Source organism: Chiloscyllium plagiosum, chromosome 13, assembly GCF_004010195.1.
Source record: "Chiloscyllium plagiosum isolate BGI_BamShark_2017 chromosome 13, ASM401019v2, whole genome shotgun sequence".
NCBI classification, from domain to species: Eukaryota; Metazoa; Chordata; class Chondrichthyes; order Orectolobiformes; family Hemiscylliidae; genus Chiloscyllium; species Chiloscyllium plagiosum.
Genome location: NC_057722.1, coordinates 51477064 through 51497288, shown reverse-complemented (window position 1 = coordinate 51497288; position 20225 = coordinate 51477064). Strand labels below are relative to the sequence as shown.

At 41.6% G+C, this 20225-nt stretch overlaps 1 protein-coding gene and 1 long non-coding RNA gene across 2 annotated transcripts in view; one reads left to right on the top strand and one right to left on the bottom strand.

The window, feature by feature from the left end:
- The window catches only part of LOC122556014, a 39555-nt gene that overhangs the window by 1633 nt on the left and 17697 nt on the right, over window positions 1-20225 (top strand). The window contains exons 2-3 of the long non-coding RNA XR_006313434.1: window positions 2828-3043; window positions 3760-3809. This is a non-coding gene — a long non-coding RNA (uncharacterized LOC122556014). The remainder of the gene's footprint in view (window positions 1-2827; window positions 3044-3759; window positions 3810-20225) is intronic.
- LOC122556012 (coiled-coil domain-containing protein 39-like) overlaps window positions 6010-20225 on the bottom strand; it is a 144561-nt gene continuing 130345 nt past the window's right edge. Inside the window, exon 20 of the mRNA XM_043702364.1 lies at window positions 6010-6197. Within this exon, the coding sequence (XP_043558299.1) occupies window positions 6029-6197 (169 nt within the window). The 3' untranslated portion in view covers window positions 6010-6028. The remainder of the gene's footprint in view (window positions 6198-20225) is intronic.

Below are 20225 nucleotides of genomic sequence, written 5' to 3'. Positions count from 1 at the left end.
AGTTCTGTATCCAAATGGCTAGTTCTCCCTGTATTCCATGAGATCTAACCTTGCTAATCAGTCTCCCATGGAGAACCTTGTCGAACGCCTTACTGAAGTCCATATAGATCACATATACTGCTCTGCCCTCATCAATCTTCTTTGTTACTTCTTCAAAAAACTCAATCAAGTTTGTGAGACATGATTTTCCCATGCACAAAGCCATGATGACTATCCCTAATCAGTCCTTGCTTTTCCAAATACATGTACATCCTGTCCCTCAGGATTCCCTCCAACAACTTGCCCACCACCCAGATCAGGCTCACCGGTCTATAGTTCGCTGGCTTGTCTTTACCGCCCTTCTTAAACAGTAGCACACCGTTTGCCAACCTCGAGTCTTCCGTCACCTCACCTGTGACTAACGATGATACAAATATCTCAGCAAGAGGTGCAGCAATCACTACTCTAGCTTCCCACAGAGTTATTGGGTACAGCTGATCAGGTCCTGGGGATTTATCCACCTTTAACCGTTTTCCATCACTATTTTAAAACTAATAGAATTATGATTGCTGACCCCAAAGTGCTCCCCCACTGACACCTCAGTCACCTGCCTTGCCATATTTCCCAAGAGTAGGTCAAGTTTTGCACCTTCTCTAGTAGGTACATCCACATACTGAATCAGAAAATTGTCTTGTACGCACTTAATAAATTCCTCTCCATCTGAACCTTTAACACTATGGCAGTCGCAGTCTCTGTTTGGAAAGTTAAAATCCCCTACCATAGGCACCCTATTATTCTTACAGATAGCTGAGATCTCCTTACAAGTTTGTTTCTCAATTTCCCTCTGACTATTAGGGGGTCTATAATACAATCCCAGTAAGGTGATCATCCCTTTCTTATTTCTCAGTTCCACCCAAATAACTTCCCTGGATGTATTTTCGGGAATATCCTCCCTCAGCACAGCTGTAATGCTATCCCTTTTCAAAAATGCCACTTCCCCCTCCTCTCTTGCCTTCCTACCTATCCTTTCTGTAGCATTTGTATCCTGGAACATTAAGCTGCCAGTCCTGCCCATCCCTGAGCCATGTTTCTGTAATTGCTATGATATCCCAGTCCCATGTTCCTAACCATGCCCTGAATTCATCTGCCTTCCCTGTTAGGCCCCATTAAAATAAATGCAGTTTAATTTATTAGTCCTACCTTGTCCCTGCTTGCCCTGGATCCTTCACCAGGAACTTTCATCACAAAATGTACGGAGTTTAATTTTCTAAAATGCATCTTTTTTCATATTTTTCTGTGTTGTAGTTCTACTTCATATAATTGTTTGAAAGTTTAGTTGAGTATTTTTTATTAAGACACTTGGTTTGTGTATGAGATAAGATGAGAGAAGGGTAGTATATGTGTTTTTGCCTGTGTTCAATTATCAAAACTAAATTTTGAAATTATTGAATGGGAATGCTTAAAAGTTCAAACGTGAAACTAGTTTTAATTAAGTTTTGGACATGAGGGAGGATACAAGAAAGACAACAGTGTTCCTTTGCTAACATTTCGAGTCTCGATGACCCGTCATCAGATCTTCAGCTCTGATGAGTCATGTGGACTCAAAGCTAGCTTGCTTTCTCTTCATCGATGTTGCTGGACCCACTGAGATCTCCAGAATTTTTTTATTTTCAGTACAGATTCCAGCATCTGCAGAAATTTGCTCCAACAGTATTTCTGTTCTCAGTCTATTTTATAAAATGTTGATTCCAAAACTAATAACCTTTGAGAACAACAGTCAATAATGAAGTTGAGAGGTGGGAATTTGAAAGAAGTGAGAAGTGGAAGAGTTTGATTGATTACAGACAGGGCTGGGTAGGAATGCTTGAAGGAATCTACACAATGTGATGATTTCGCAGTACAAAGACAGTGTCCAGCTTTTACCACAGCAGGGTAATAGTCATATGAAATAAGACAGACCAGTGGCATGCTTGTGTGGGCCTTGGGAGTGGTGGCAATGAGGCTTAATGGAACAGCAACAGCAGAGAGGTCATTAGAGCAGACAGACAGTGGAGGATTTATTGATTCAACAAAATCAATGTTGATATCACAGGACAGCAAGTAGACATGTGACTGGATATTACTTTAAGTCCATACGTAAGCTTAAAAATGTTATATAGATTAATAGTTTAAACTTCAAAACTAATTATCTACAATATCAGCACCGTTAGTAGAGCAGACTTTATTAACATCAGTACAAACAGCCAAATGATTGCAGTTCATCCCTTGGTGTGGTTAACAGCAAATCCTTCAATTGTGGTTATTTGTGCATTCAAGGTGTATTAATAATCGGAGTAACCAAGTGAATCCCTTCCTCCACATCGAGCAAGCGAATGGCATTCCCCCCAGTGTGTACTCGCTGGTGTTCGTAGACCTGCTGACTAAGTGAATCCTTTCCCCCAGACAGAGCAGATGAATGGTCTCTCTCCAGTGTGAACTTACTGGTGGCTCTGCAGTTTGGATGACTGAATTAGTGCCTTTCAGCATGGTGGCTTAGTGGGTAACACAACGGCAGAGGCCTGGGTTCAATTCCAGCCTCGTGCAACTGTTTGTTTGGAGTTTGCACATTCTGCCCATGTCTGCTTGGGTTTCTTCTGGATGCTATGGTTTTGGTGGATTGGATGTGCTAAATTGCCTCTTAGTGTGTAGGGTTGTGCAGGCTAGGTGGATTAGCCTTGGAAAATGCAGGGTTACAGGGATAAGAAAGGAGTGGGTCTGGGTGGGATGTTCTTTGGAGGGGCAGTGTGAACTTGATGGACTGAATGGCTGACTTCCACACTGTAGGAATTCTATTCTATTCTAATCCTAGATACCCCAAGCAGTTTGACCGTTTGCAGGAGGTGTCTCCAGCTGGAGCAGCCTAATCTTTGGTTCGATCATGATCAGTAGCTGGGGTCATTACGATGTATTCACGAGGCTGAGCGATTCATGAATATCACATTCCAGGATTTCGTCACTCTACACATTAAGGTGGTGCTGGCACAGAGGTAACTGGCACTGCCAGGCAAAGGGAACCTGACAGCAGGTAATTAGGGAATCTTACGAGTGACTTCAAAATTACCATTCTCCAAATTACTCTCTGTGCTACACAGTGTAGGAGTGGAAGTATAAAACAGATCAAAGTGTGACTGGAAAGATGGTGTAGGAGGGTGGGTGCAAAGACTGGGTCCATTCTTGGGGAGGTGAACCTGTACAAATTTGGAGGGATTGTATCAAAATGAGATTAACATCCTCATGGGATGATTTGTTGTGGTGGATCTAAACTAGATTGATGGGGGCTGGATTCCTGACAAGTGGTTCAGAGAGAACAATGCTGAGATGAAATTAAAAGTTAAAATACTCATGAATGAAGACAGAGGAAACATTAGGCTAGGTAAGAAATCAGTTTAGTCAGATGTAACAGGCTTGAAAGGCTAAATGACCTACTCCTGTTTATCGTCTGGAACTCTGCACCAAACCAGATTCAACATCAAAATGAATATACCAAGAAGACAGATTAGTCTTTCTTTGATGTAACTAATAAGTCAGAGCCTGGTATGTCTATGATAACTATGTTTAGGAGTATTTAGTTTAATGTACAACAAATAGTTTGAAGTGTAAGTCTCGACTTTGCGTTCTCTATAGACTGGTTAAGGAGAAGACAAACTCAATGTGGTCTTGAACTATGTGATAAAAACTCATCAGATTAACCTTTCCACAAATTTTGTCTTTCTGCATTTACAAAACTACATGTAAACAAAGGTTGCAAGTCTGGCTTTGCTGTTCCAGTTCATGCGTATTCTCACCTGAAGGTAATGATTCTTCACTTGGATTTATTTCTAAAGGAACTGTTTCTACTTGATATTTCATGCAAGTGGCCACACTGCATGCTAGTCTAAATAGTAAATGGAGGTATGCCGGTCAGCAGAGGGACACTACAACTGATAATTCTGTCCTCCTCTGAAGTTAATTTTTGGTTTTCCAGAAGGATCAACTCAAGAGGAATTGGGAGGAGATTTTTTTTTCCCTGTTTTTTATCACCACCCATCACCATAGGCTGGGGATAGTTCTGAGTGGACTCAGAAGGAGTAGGATTCCATCTTTGCAGTACCATATGACAGTAGATTAACCTTCCACATAAAGTTTGTAATCGTGTTACCAAGAAAATATCAGTTTATTTCAGGTTTCCACAAGCTATGATATATCATTTGTAATATACGTTTCTCTTCGGAGATCATGTTCTTTGAAACTTGAGTCCTCTTTGTGAATCATTCATACTTGGGTTATAATAGTAGGAGCATTGAAAGGAATTTCTGGACTAATCCCTCCATAAATCCAGCTCACAAACTAATTGTAAGTTGCAATTATACCCCAAATCTTCCTTTGAAAGTATATTTGTGATCATACAATTGATTTGCTATTTCCTGTTGTAGGGTAGTTTATAACTATTAATTGATAATGAATTGGTTTCTAAAATAGAAAAGAATAAGACCATAAGATGAAAGAGCAGAAGTAGGTTATTGAGCCTGCTCTACCATTCAATTACATCGCAGCTGATCTGATGGTCTCTAACTCATCATTCCTGCCTTTTCCACATACCCTTGATTCCTTTACTGATTAAAAATCTGTCGATCTCAGCTGTGAATATACTTAACAGCACCACCTCGACAGCCCTCTGGGGTAAAGAATTCCACACATTCAATACCTTCAGAAGAAATTCCTCTTCCCTGTCATAAATGTGTGAGCCCTTATTCTGAGATTATGTCTCTGGTCAACTCCCACAAAGGGAAACAAACTCTCCGCATCTATCCTGTGAAATCCCTTAAAAAGCTTGTATGTCTCATGAGGTTGCCTCTCGTCCTTCTAAATTCCAATGAGTTCCAGCCTAAACTACTCAGTTTCTCCTCATAAGACAGTCCCTCCAATCCCTGATATTAGCCTAGTGAACTTCAGGACTGCCTGCATTTTTAGTATACCTTTCTTTGGATAAGGAGCCCAAAACAGTTTACTATATTCTAATGCTATTTTTTGTTAAGCAAAACCTCCCTATTTTTCTACTCTGTTCCTTTTGAAATACAGGCTAACATTCCATTTGGCTTCCCTATTGCCCACTGAGTTTGGATGCTAGCTTTTTGTGATTCGTACACTAGGATTCCTTTTGTCGCTTTCTGCAGTCTTTCTCCATTTAAATAGTATTCAGCTGCTCTTTCCAAATACATAACCTCACATTTTACCACGTTATTCCGCCTGCCCTGTTTTAGCTAACTAATTTAATTTGTCTATATCCCTTTGTGAACTCTTGGTGTCATCTTCACCAATTGCCTTTCCACCAATTTTTGTCATCAACAAACTTGGCCATTTTACATTCACTTTCCTCATCCATTAACTTGTATTGTAAACAAGATCCCTGTGGCACTCCACTAGTGGCAGGTTTCCATTTCTGAAAATGCTCCCCTTGTCTTCTTTTAGTTAGTCAATCTTCTAATATATTACTTCCAACGCAATGGACTCTTAACTTATGTAATGTGTTGTAGCTTATCAAACACCATCTGAAAATCCAAATATCTTCAATCCATTGCTTGCACTTTACCAATCCTGCTAGTTCCCCCCTCAAAGAAGTTTAGTAAAGTTGTCAGGCATAATTTCCCCTTCATGAAGCTGTGATGACTGTGCTTGATCGTATATATTTCTGAATGCTATGCTGTTATGTTCTTTGGGAAAATGCCAAAGGTGTATTACAATGTCAGATGTTATGCTAACTAGCCTCTGGTTAAACATTCCCTCCTTTTAAGTCAAGTTGTAATGGATTAAGAATTGTTGCTATGAAGTAAAATTGAAAACCAGTTTTGAACATTTATTTTAAATCTCTAAGCATACTACACGTTACTATAGTTCTAATGCACACTCTGGACTTTTGAAGTATAATATTCAATTCTGTGCATAGGATATTGAAAATGCACCACTATAATCTTTGTATTGCACTTAATTTAAAATCTCTTGGTAAATCATAACTTCTCAACTTTGGAATCAGTTATTGGCTCTTCTGGCTGTGGCTGCTAGAAGATCTGCTTTTTACACTACTCAATCGACTTCTCGTGGATGATGCACTATGCTTTGGTGAAGGTACAGATAGACTTAGATCCAGGTTAACTGTTGCTACAGTAGTTTGGCTTAGTAAGCTTCGAGAAGAGCCAAGGGTTCTGAAAAACAGAAAAGAATTGCATTTATCCACTGATTACCTCTATGTCCATATTAATCTAGTGCTAACTATATAATTCACTTCCAATGGTCCAAATGTTTTTCAAAGTATAAATATATAGCTATGTCCTTTCGGATCCAAATCTTCTTCTGAATCAGTAAGTGAAATTAAGACTTTGTTTTATTGTACTTCAATATAATTTGAATTGTATATGGCATCAATCTTTTTACCGGGCATGCTATTTCAAACTAATGAGCATACGTAACTGCAGAAAGAACATTTTTTAGGCAGATGTGTTTGTCAGTATTATTGAGACGGTAACAAAGGACCCAGGTTCTTTTGCATCAAATTCAGTTCAGACTAGTTTTGCTCATCAATTTGTCTTTACTGTTTCAGAGTCTACACCATCAAACATTTCCATAAATAGTCTTGCACAAAGCAACCCTCCAAGAGGATGTTTTGTTCAGGAAATGAAACGGGAAGTTTTTCTGAGTTTATATTAATATAAAGGCAGCTTTGTTTGCATTTAACCTGATATATCATTGTGTGAACTGCACAAATTCATCAAACACAAAAATCCTGGCAACGAACAAATACTGGCACATATTGGAGAAGTGCAATCTGGGAAGGGGATCGGATGCTTTTCTTTACAATAACTAAAATTTTGGCTACCAAGTCATTTTACTTATTCATGTTACAGCCGGCAATCATGAATTTGTTTTTTTTTGAACAAGCTGCTTTCTTCCTTGGATGTAAAATCATGGAAGTCTAAAGGTTTGGCAAGCAATCTTATTGAAATTATATTGTGGATAACTTAAGTTTAGGATTGTTGTGACTTCTGAATCAAAAAATACGGCTTCTAGACTTAAATTCATCATCTGGATGGCACAGTATTGGGAGAATGCAGCATTGTTGGAGCTGTAGCCTTTTCATGAGGTGTTAAATTGAGGTTTCACTTTGGATGGATGCTTCAGTGATTGAGGAACAAGTTGTCCAAGCTGTAATTAACCAAAAGCCTGCTGGAAGGAGAGTTTGTGGAGTTCTCTCAATTTTCCCTTTACTTTTTTCACAGACAACAACATTTTTGCTTTATTCAGCTATGACACATAAATACCAAACTACTACTAAGTGTTATGTGGAATACTAACCAGTTCAATTCTTCATGCCTGCAATACAAAGGTCATTTTTCCTGTTGATAACAGTTCAGTACACAGTAGAAAGTATTCCTGCACTTTACAGAAAACTTGAATACTTTTGCAGTTTTTAGTGAATTATTTTGATAAAATCTTTAATTTATTTCAGTACATTTTTCAGACAAATCTTCTAGAAATCAGATGATCTCTGGCTTTAAAAATTTGGTTCTGCAGCTGACTACCAAGGTACAGGGAGTGCTCAGAATATTCCAGAGTTCGTCCTTCAGGATGTGGGAGGTGGAATATTTTGCTGATCAGATTTTGGCAACATTCAAGTTCAGACAGAGCCTCTATTGTATCCTCTGGATTGAGTGGGAAGATCAGCATATAAATGCTAGCATTCTTTTGAAGTAAGATCCAGAACCATTCAGAGAAAATCCTATAATAATGACTGACTGACTGAACATTGCCTAAGGCACTGAAAACAGAGGACCGATGTGCTCGAATTTCTAATGGCCAGTGTTCTAGGGGGTGACGAAGAATGCACTTCAGAGACACTCTGAAGCTCTCCATGAAATACTGCAGTATTGACATGAATGGCTGAGAAACCTGTTACCAATTGCTGAGGATGGTTACAAGTTGTCCGTTAAGCTCCATTATGCTTTCAGTCTCAGCATCTTAATGAGGCAATCTGACTTTGGATAAAAGAAAACAAATCTTGCACTCTGGAGCTTGCGACCTAATGGGATGTCCTGCCGTGTGTGCCCAAGAATCAGCTTGTTTAATCCCATGAAGACCATTGGCAGAAAATCTCAAACCTGACCAGACGCATCCTCATGTATGTAGAGCATAGAACGTTACAGTGCAGTACAGGCCCTTTGCCCCTCAATGTTGCGCCGACCTGTGAAATTAATCTGATGCCCATCGAACCTACACCCTTCCATTATTATCCATATGTATGTCCAAAGCCTGTTTAAAGGCTGTTAACATAAGCGAGCCTATTACTATTGCAGGCAGGCCGTTCCACCCCCTACTACTGAGTAAAGAAACTACCCCTAATATCTGTCCTAAATCTATCACCCCTCAATTGAAAGCTATGTCCCTTCATGTCAGCATCACCATCTGAGGAAAAAGGCTCTCACTGTCCACCCTATGTAACCCTCTGATTATCTTATATGTCTCAATTAAGTCGCCTCTCAACCTTCTCTCCAATGAAAACAGCCTCAGTTATTTCAGCCTTTCCTCGTAAGACCTTCCTTCCATACCAGACAACATTCTCGTAAATCTCCTCTGAACCCTTTCCAAAGCTTCCATATCCTTCCTATAATGCGGTGACCAGAACTGCACGCAATACTCCAGGTGTAGTCTTACCAGTGTCTTGTACAGCTGAAGGATGATCTCGTGGCTCTGAAACTTAATCTCCCTACCAATAAACGCCAACACACCATATATGACTTATTAACAACCCTATCAACCTGGGTAACAACTTTATGCACCTGGACACGGAGATCTCTTTGATCATCTACACTGCTAAGAATTTTACCATTAGCTCAGTACTCTGCATTGCTGTTACTTCTTCCGAAGTGAACTGCCTCTCACTTTTCCTCATTAAACTCCATTTGCCACTTCTCACCCCAGCTCTGCATCTTATCTATGTCCTCTGTAACCCATAAAATCCTTCAGCACCATCCACAACTCTGCCTACCTTCATGTCATCTGCAAAATTACTAACCTATCCTTCTACGCCCGCATCCAGATTATTTATAAAAATGACAAACAGCAGTGACCCCAAAACAGATCCTTGTGTTGCATCACTGCTAACTGAGCTCCAGGATGAACATTTCCCATTAACCATCACCTTCTGTCTTCTTTCAGCCAGCCAATTTCTAATCCAAACCGCTAAATCGCCTTCAATCCTGAAACTCCTTATTTTGTGCAATAGCCTAGCGTGCGGAACCTTACCAAATGCCTTACTAAAGTCCATATATACTACATCAACCGCCTTATCTTCATCCACCAGTTTTGTCACTTCTCGAAGAACTCAATAAGGTTAATGAGGCATAATCTACCCTATACAAAACCATGTTGACTATCCGTAATCAAATTATTCCTTTCCAGATGATTATAAATCCTATCTTAGCGAGTTTTGAGAAGATGTGTAGCTGAGGTTGGGGTTCTGGATGTGGGTTTGCTCGCTGAGCTAGAAAGTTCATTTTCAGATGTTTCGTCACCATACTAGGTAACATCTTCAGTGAGCCTCCGGATGAAGCACTGCTCGTGTTTCCTGCTTTCTATTTATGTTTGGGGTTCCTTGGGTTGGTGATGTTATTTCCTATGGTGATGTAATTTCCTGTTCTTTTTCTCAGGGGGTGGTAAATGGGGTCCAAGTCAATGTGTTTGTAGATAGAGTTCTGGTTGGAATGCCATGCTTCTAGAAATTCTCGTGCCTGTCTCTGGCTTATACTAGGATGGATGTGTTGTCCCAGTCAAAGTGGTGTCCTTCCTTATCTGTGTGTAAGGATACTCGTGAGAGAGGGTCATGTGGTTTTGTGGCTAGCTAATGTTCATGTATCCTGGTGGCTAGGTTTCTGCCAGTTTGTCCAGTTACAGTTCTTGCACAGTATTTTATAAATGATATTAGTTTTGCATGTTGTATCTTCTCGTGTCCCCTCCTGACTCCTCTTAGCACTCTCTTCAGATCTTTTCTGGCTAACTTATAACTCTCAAGACTCTGAATTAAGCCTTCACGCCTCATCCTCACATAATCCTTGTTCTTCTTCTTGACAAGAGCTTCAACCTTTTTGTAAACTCTCGACAACTACATCCATGCCTGATAAGTATGTACTTAACAAGGAATTGCAGTAGCTGTTATTTGAGTAAGCTCCACATTTCAGAGTGTCCATCACATGCAGTTTCCTTCCCCATCCCATGCATTCTAAATCTTGCCTAATCGCATCATAATTGCCTTTCCCCCAGTTATAACTTTTTCCCTGCAGTATATACCTTTCCCTGCCCATTATGGTCACTATCGCCAAAGTGCTCACCTACCTCCAATCTAACACCTGGCTGGGTTCATTCCCCAGTACCAAATCCAATATGGCATTGCCCCTTGTTGGCCTGTCTACATACTGTCAGAAACCCTTCTGCACACATTAAACAAAAACTGACCCTTCTAAACTACTTGAACTATAGTATTCCCAGTCAATATTGGGGAAGTTCCCCATAACAACAACCCTGTTATTCTCACTCCTATCGAGAATCATCTTTGCTATCCTTTCCTCTACATCTCTGGAACAATTTGGAGGCTGAGATAAAACTCCCAACAGGGTGACCTCCCCTTTCCTGTTTCTAACCTCAACCCAAACTACCTCAGTCGATGAGTCCTCAAACGTTATCTCAGCTGCTCTAGATTAGATTAGATTAGATTAGATTAGATTACATTACATTACATTGCATTACAGTGTGGAAACAGGCCCTTCGGCCCAACAAGTCCACACCGACCCGCCGAAGCGAACCCACCCATACCCCCACATTTACCCCTTACCTAACACTACGGGCAATTTAACATGGCCAATTCACCTGGCCCTGCACATCTTTGAACTGTGGGAGGAAACCGGAGCACCCGGAGGAAACCCACGCAGACACGGGGAGAACGTGCAAACTCCACACAGTCAGTCGCCTGAGGCGGGAATTGAACCCGGGTCTCTGGCGCTGCGAGGCAACAGTGCTAACCACTGTGCCACCGTGCCCTTGATTAACAATGCCACCGTACCCTTGATTAACAATGCCATATACCTGCCTCTTTTACCATCTTCTCTGTTCCTGCTGAAACATCTAATTCCCGGAATCTGCAAGAACCTTTCCTGTCCCTCCTCTAGCCATGCCTCTGAAATGGCCAATACATTGAAATCCCAGATACCAACCCATGCTGCAAGTTCACCCACCTTATTCCGAATGCTCCTGGCATTGCAGTACACACACTTCAAACCAACATCCTGATTGCTGGTGTCCTCATGCGACCTTGTAAACCTATCCCTGATCTCACTATCCTCAACCTCCTCTACACTGGAACTACAATTCAGGTTTCCATTCCCCGAAAAGCATTAGCAAATTCCCCCCCCAGGATATTGGTTCCCCTTTGGTTCAGGTGAAGACCATCCTGTTTGTAGAGGTCCCACCTTCCCCAGAAAGAGCTCCGATTATCCAAGAATCCAAAACTCTCCCTCGTGCACCATTCCTGCAGCCACTTGTTCAGTTCCGCTCTGTCCCTGTTCCTCATTTCACTAGCACGTGGCACGGGCAACAAACCAGAGATAAAAACTCTCTTGGTTCTAACTCTAAGCTTCCACCCTAGCTCCCTGAATTTCAACCTTAGATCACCACCTTTCTTCCTACCTATGTCGTTGGTGACTATGTGGACCACGACTTGGGACTGCTGCCCCTCCCCCTCAAGGATCTCGAAAACACGATCAGTGATATCACTAACCATGGCACCACACCAATCGTGAGTCTCTCTTGTTCCTACAAAACCTCCGAGCTGTCCCCCTAACTATGGAGTTCCCAAGACTGAAGCTCTGCTCCTCTTCCCCCTTCCCCTCTGAACAACTCTGCGCCAGAGACCTGTGCCACATTGCTTACCCCTGGTAAGTTCCCCACCCCCACAAATAGTATCCAGATGGTACATTTGTTGTTGAGGGGAACCACCACAGGAGATCCCTGTACTGCCTGTCGGTTCCCTTTCCTACCCCTGACGGTAACCCATCAACCTTCTTCACGTGGCTGTGGAGTAACTACCTCCCTGTAACTTCTCTCAATAACCCCCTTCACCTCCTGAATGATCCAAACTTCTTCCAGCTCCAGCTCCAATATCCTAACACAGTTCTCGAGGAGCTGGAGGTGGGTGCACTTCCCACAAATGAGGTCAGCAGGGACACCATACTGCAGGAGGAACATTCACCTACCCTAACCTCCATTCGCGCTATTCTATATTCTCAAATAGACTACTGGGAAAAAAACAAATGAAACAATAAAGAAAACGCATGTCACCTTACCATTCGACGCATAGAACGTTTGGTTAGAGGAGGAGGAGGATGGGTGGGAGACACTACCGAGTAGTGTTTCAGATAAAGCAACCACCCAAATATGGGACCTCGTGACCTCTCTGACTGCGTCCGGGACCTGAAGAAAAACTGACTAAAAGAAATTTAAACTGTATACTCGCGAATCCCGACAGGCTGTACTGCTCCCTGGAGACCTCGTGATTTAAGTGGTCTTGTGATAGTATCAACACCCTCCCAAGAAGTTAAGGGAGTAATTGGTGGTGCTGGCTTCACTAAGTTAAGAAAGTGGTTTGTTTATTTTTCTCTAGTTGGGGTTGTTGATGTCTCGACTTTTATAACTTGAAAATTACCTGAAAATTCAGCCCATGTCTAGGTGATGTCCGTAGCTGCTATTTGCAACGTTGTGCTGCAGCTTTATTGGTAAGTTTTTGAGTAGAATGGAACACTGAGCACTCCAACTTATTATTGAAGTAGCTGCACACGGTTGGGTTGAGAGAATTTTGTCAAGAATACATGCAGCCATATCCTAGACTGCACAAACAGTTTAATTTTCCTTCAATAGCAACTCAATAGCCTGTTTTGACTGCCAATTAATATCTATATTGCTTGGCATCTTGTTGCCATATTTAATTGAATGCCATTTTGATGGTGAGGGTGACAATTCGCATCTCTCGGTTGTTTTGGACTTATTTTTCATATTTAAATAAAGACTTGAAGTCTAATCAAATGAATTGATGAATAGGTGTTGCCTGATATGGACATGTGTTAGAATACTTGCTAATATTTCTTTGTTTTTATTCTATTCTTTCATCAGCTTTGTTTTGGAGCTGAGAACTGAGATAAAGGTGAACTTCAGACTGTAGGAGGTATCAGCTTGTGTTGAAAGGAAAATAGACCAAATAAACTTATTTTAATGAAAAGAAAACTTGGCAATTTCTTAGCAATATTGTAACTTCAGCCAAACAAAATTAAACAAGGCAATCTAACTGGTCTTTGTTATAAGCCCAACGTCTTTATTTTTAGCCCCTTTCATATAAAAGGCAGACAAAAAAAACACAGTTAAGGGATAAAAGAAAATAATGAACCTGGCACAGAATGGCCAGCCAGTATGTTATAAACTTATGTTTATTTGTGAGGCTAGGTCTGGAAGTTAATTGCAGATTAGTTCCCGATCAAAAGTTTCTGCTGATGTTTCATCACCAAGGAAGAGCATTGTGTTTAAACAGCAGAAGTTGACTACAGAGGAACTTCGATTATCTGAATTTTGGATTATCTGGCAAGTTCACAAGCTCCAGATGCTTGGCTAAAATTGTGTTATCCGGCATTCAATTATCTGAAAAAGATACTCCCCGCCTGTGTCGTTCGGATAATTGAAGCACCTCTGTCTTATCAAGATGGGTACTTGGGAATTGGTTGCAGTAAATCTAGAAAGAAATGGTAACAAGGACCTCTAGAAGAGACTGTCAGTCTGTCAGGATAGGGTCAGAGTTTGTTTTGGTTTTGGACTGTTTTTTGTGATACGGAATGTGTCGATTGATGCTACAACATGAATATTTGAAAGTTCCGTGATTAACCTCCCTATCAGCTCTTGGAAGTTCATAAAATAGAAAATTAAGTTATAAGTATTCCTACTCTTATCTGTGAGGTGGAGCTACCACTGTTGAACTGGGGTGTACTAAGTCAGAAGTCATGTGACACCAGGTTATAGGCCAACAGGTTTATTTGAAGTCACAAGCTTTCAGAGTGCTGCTCCTTCATTAAGTGAAGTCACTTCTCCTGATGAAGGAGCAGTGCTCTGAAAGTTTGTGATTTCAAATGAACCTGTTGGACTATAACCTGGTGTTGTGTGATTTCTGACTTTGCAATTGAGTGAACTGAAAAGGTGACCCTGATTGACATTTTCATGAAAAGGTCAACCAAGAAGCTGTCATCTGTCCCTGTGGAACAATGCATTGTGAAAGTCACTTAAGTACTGGCTGGCCATTCTGTGCCAGGTTCATTATTTTCTTTTATCCCTTAACTGTGTTTTTTTTGTCTGCCTTTTATATGAAAGGGGCTAAAAATAAAGACGTTTGGGCTTATAACAAAGACCAGTTAGATTGCCTTGTTTAATTTTGTTTGGCTGAAGTTACAATATTGCTAAGAAATTGCCAAGTTTTCTTTTCATTAAAATACAAACCACTGTTGGAATTGGTTATTCAGAGTCTGTTTAGGAAGCATTAAAATCAATTGTGAGGGTGTTTGAAGGTTTTAATTTGACTGTGCTGTGAATACACAGGTAGAAAGGCTGATTTGGTTCAGCTATCTGCCTCCGTGTTGTAACACTTAGCAAAATTTTAAAGATTGTACAGGCACAGAGGAACATGGAAGTGTATGAGCATCTACCTTTGAAGGTGGCAGGCAGGAAGGTTTAGAGTGGTCAGCAAAGCTTAGGCTTCATCAGTAGAGATATTGAATATAAAAGGAAATGAGATATGCTGAGTCTTGGTTGGTGCCTAATCGACAGCTTTATTAAGCATTATGTTCCGTTTTGATTAAAGCATCTTTGGAAAGACCTCAAGGTCCTTGAGAGAGTATTGAGGAGATTTTACCAGAATGATTCCAGGGACATAGAGAGTTTTTAGTTACAAAGTTAGGCTGGATAGGCTTGATTCTTTTGGAACAAAGGATAATAAGGGAGATTCGATAAAAATGTACAAGATTATAGCAGGGTTAGATATGATTCCAATAGCTTGGTCCAAAGGGAAACTGACTTAAGATTTTGGACAAGATGTGCAGGAGGACATTTGGAGGAACCTTTTTTAGCAAGTGGTAACAACCTGGAAGTTGCTGTCCCTAATGTGTTGGATGCAAAAACAATGATTTGAAGAGAGTGTTGGATGAACAACTGGGGACATAAAGTTGTAGAGCTTTGGGGATTCCCTGGGGGAGTTGGACTGCATTGCGCTGTGGTAAGCTGCATGGACTGGATAGATCTCCTGTGCCATAAATGATTCTCTTTAAATCACTGCCAAAGTAGATTCCTTGTTCCATTGGTACTGATTATTAAGAGAAAGCTGTTAGATTGTATTGCTTTCCTGTTCTTCATGTGTCTCGGCAGCTTTAATTTCTGCCACAATAAATAGGATTTGATGGGAAGTTGGGGGATTTCCTGAAAGATGTCCTCATTTACAATTGGTTTAGGAATTCTTTGAAGTTTTCTTTCGTGGAGGCTCATGTTTTCTTTCTCTCCAAAGGGTTCTATCTTTATTGTGCACTAGTTTGAAGCCAAGGATGTTGAGTTAAGTTTATATTGCCTTGGTGGCAGTGAGACCGTGGGTGTCATGCAGTTCATTGGCTTTTTCAGTTCTCCACTGGTTCTCTATTTCCCTTGTTCTTGTTTCTAACTCGGCCTTTGATGAGGTCTTCGATAATTGGTAATTCTCGATTAGCCATTCTTGTGTTTCCTGGTCTTGCAGCCAATGGCTTATTCACAGAGTGAGATGATGGCTCTCTTCAGCTTTCTGCAGAGTTCCTCCACTCCATGAAAAGAACTCTTTGGAGATTTTGGTGAAGGCATTGTTGAAAGTTTGCTGGTCTTGAAGTCGATCATCATCGAGCTTTTTTCTGAAGTATTTGTGCATCTTCAGCTGCTTCTCGTGGCATTTGACGGACATTGAGGAGTGAATGAGCCAGTAGTTTGTCCAGCAGTTGGCTGCATTGTTCATTGGTTTGATAAAGAAGATATCCCTTTGGTTTCGGGATTGAACAATGACTGAGTTGATCATGTGCTTTGATTGTGGATGCCTCAAGGAAGCCTTCAACTTATCTTTTTGAGAGAACAGTGTGTTGAACACCACGTGGTGTTCTGCACATTTGGTGAGCAGGAGAATCTATGGGAGTTGCATTCTTGATTCTTCATTTTCCACTGGTTCCTTTCTAGAGTTGGGCATCTTTGCCAACCCTAGCATTGAAGTCCCAAAGGAGGGTGATTTTATCATCATGATGTTGGTGAGTATGGTATCCAAAGTGGAGAAGAAGCCTTCCTCGGACTAATCCAAGGCGTGAAGGGTTGAAGCATAGGTTCTCATGATTGTTGCCTGCTAGTTTTTGGCAAATTATAGATGGTGAGAGGTATTATGAGGCAATTGCTGATGTCAACAGGGAGCTCCAAAAGTTGGTTGACAAGTTTGTTCTTGATAGTGAATCCAATTCCATGGGCCCTGGGGTTAATGTTAGAGTTTTTGTCTGCAGAAGGTATAACCACCACCTTCATCCCTCAGCTACCCTTTGCCAGCTCTGAGTTTCCTGCAGGGCAGCAATATCAATGCTGGAGTGCCTGGGTTCATAGGCAACAAGGGCAGTTCTTCATTTTGGATGAATGCTTTTCTCATTATCCACTCCAGGTTCTGAAATTGAGTTTGATTTTCTCCATATAGAAACCCAGTGTGGAATATCTTTTCATGCGGAAATGCTGTTGCATATCTGCAAATACACAGTTCTTGTCAAAAGAAAGATTGACTTCCAGTGGCAAGGAAACCTTGACAACTAGGGATCTCCCTACAGCTGCAGACTTCAACTGCCGTTGCAGCTGTTGATTTCACCTTTTGCTTGGAGCACCTTTGAGGACTAAGTTTTGCTTTGCATTTTGTCTGATTCCTCCCCTCCGACCTTATTGTCATGGAGTTGAAAACTCCTGATTGATCCTGAGAGCAATACAATGAAACACTTGAGCCTCTCTATCACACCAATGTGGCAATCCTCAGAATGGAGCTACACTTATGTAGACAAGTAGAGAGTATTCCATAATTTTGCTGACTTGGATCTTTTAGATGGTGGACAGGCATTGTGAGACAGGAGGTGAGACATGTTGCACATAGAACAGAGAACAATACCGCGCAGAACAGGCCCTGCAGCCCTCGATGTTGCGCCGACCTGTGAATTAATCTAAGCCCACCCCCCTACACTATCACATCATCACCCATCCAAGGACTGTGTAAATGCCCCTAATGTGGCTGAGTTAATTACATTGGCAGGCAGGGCATAGTATGCCGTTACCACTCTGAGTAAAGAACCTGCATCTGACACCTGTCTGAAATCTACCACCCCTCACTTTGCAGTTATGCCCCCTTGTACAAGTTGATGTCATCATCCTCGGAAAAAGACTCTCACTGTCAACCCTATCTAATCCTCTGATCACCTTGTTCATCTCTATTAAATCCCCTCTTAGCCGCCTTCTCTCCAATGAGAACAGACCAGGTCCTTCAGCCTTTGCTCATAAGACCTTCGCTACAGACCAGGCAACATCCTGGTAAATCTTCTCTGCACCTTTTCCAGTGCTTCCACATCCTTCCTATAATGGGCAACCAGAACTGTAGACAGTATTCCAAGTGAGGCCACACTACTGTTTTGTACAGTTGCAGCATGACATCTCTGCTCCAGAACTCAATTCCTCTATCAATAAAACCTAACACACCTTATGTCCTCTGAACAGCACTATCAACCTGGGTGGCAACTTTCAGGGATCTTTGTACATGGACTCCAAGATCCCTCTGCACTTCCACACAACCAAGAATCTTTCCATTGACACAGTATTCTGCCTTCCTGTTATTCTTCCCAAAGTGAATCACCTCACATTTATCTGCAATGAACTCCATTTGCCACCTCTCAGCCCAATCCTGCAGTTTATCCAAGTCCCCCTGCAACATTCTTCCATATTGTCCACTACTCCATCGATGTTAGTTGTAATCTGCAAACTTACTAACCCATTTACCCATGCATGTGTCTAAGTAATTTATAAAAAAGACAAATAGCAGTGGTCCCAAAACAGATCCTTGTGGCACACCACTAGTAATTGGACTCCAGGTTGCTGCCTTCTTACAGAAAGCCAGTTTCCAACCCAAACTGCTAAATCAGCCTCAATCTCATGCCTCCGCATTTTCTCCAAAAGCTTACCATGTGGAACCTTATCCAAGGCTTTAGTGAAGTCCATGTACACCACGTCAACTGCCGTTCCCTCATCCACATGCTTGGTCACCTTCTCAAAAAATTCAGTGAGGTTTATGAGACACGCGATGCCCTTGACGAAACCATGTTGACTATCTCCAATCAAATTGCTGCTTGCTCGATGATTATAAATCCGATCATAATCCTTTCCAAAACTTTTCTTACAACAGACGTAAGGCTTATTGGTCTGTAATTACCTGGGTCATCTCTACTGCCCATCTTGAACAAGGGCACATTTGCAATCCTCCAGTCCTCTAGTAGTAAACCTGTAGACAATCATGACTCAAAGCTCCACCATCTCCTCCCTACATTATCAGCGAATCCTCAGAAAAATCCCATCCGGACCAGGGGACTTATCAATTCTAGGTGTGAAAGTAGACACCACCTCCTTACTAACCTCAATCCTTTCAAGTCTAATAGCCTATATTGCAGCCTTCTCTACAATATTCTCCTTTTCCCTGAATGGAAACAGATGAGAAATATTCATTTAGCACCTTTCTGATCTCCACAGGGTCTATACACAACTTCCCATGTCTGTCTTTGACTGGCCCTATTCCTACTCTAGTCATCAAATATTCCTCACATACCTATAGAAAGCTTTAGAGTTCTCCTTTATTCTACCTGCTAAAGGCTGCTCACGAACCCTCCTTGCTCTTCTTAACTGTCTCTTTAAATCCTTCCGAGCTAATCTGTAACGGTCTATTGCCTCATCTGAACCATCTCGTTTCAACATCACATAAGCCTCCCTCTTCCGCTGAACAAGAAATACAATTTCTTTAGTAAACCACAGTTCTCTTACCTTATCATTTCCTCCCTGCCTGACAGGGACATACCTATCAAGGACACGCAATATCTGTTCCTTAAACCAGCACCATGTTTCGATTGTCCCCATTCCCTACATTTTGCTTCCACATTCTATGCCTCCTAAGTCTTGCCTAATTGCATTATAATTGCCCTTGCCCCATTAATAACTCTTGCCCTGTGGCATGCAGCTATCTGTTTACCTTGCTAAACTAAACATAACTGAATTATGGTCACTCTCTCCAAAGTGCTCAACTACCACTAAATCAAAAACCTGGTCTAGTTCATTACCAAGTACCAGATCCAGTATGGCCTCCCCTCTTGTCGGCCCTTCAACATACTGTGTCAGGAAACCCTCCTGCACACGTTGGACAAATATTGATCCATGTGACATACTAGAGTTATAGCGTGAAGGGCTTTTGCCCGAAACGTCAATCTTCCTGCTCCTCAGATGCTGCCTGACCTGCTGTGCTTTTTCAGCACCACTCTAATCTAAACTCTGGTTTCCAGCATCTGCAGTCCTCACTTTTGCCTTATAGCGTTTCCAGTCAATGTTGGGAAAGTTAAAGTCACCCATAATGACCACCCTGATCCTTTCACTTGTAGTATGTAAAAGGCTGTGATCGACAGATTTTTAAGTAGTATGAGCTTCGAGAGTTATAGGGAAAAGGCAGGAAAGTGGAGTCGATTATCAGATCTCATTGAGTGGTGGAGCAGACTTAGGCTGAATAACCTATATCTGCGGAGGAGAAAGTGAGGTCTGCAGATGCTGGAGATCAGAGCTGGAAATGTGTTGCTGGAAAAGCGCAGCAGGTCAGGCAGCATCCAGGGAACAGGAGAATCGACGTTTCGGGCATAAGCCCTTCTTCAGGAATGGGGAAAGTTTGTCCAGCAGGCTAAGATAAAAGGTAGGGAGGAGGGACTTGGGGGAGGGGTGTTGGAAATGTGATAGGTGGAAAGAGGTCAAGATGAGGGTGATAGGTCAGACTGGGGTGGGGGCGGAGAGGTCGGGAAGAAGATCTCAGGTTAGGAAGGCGGTGCTGAATTCGA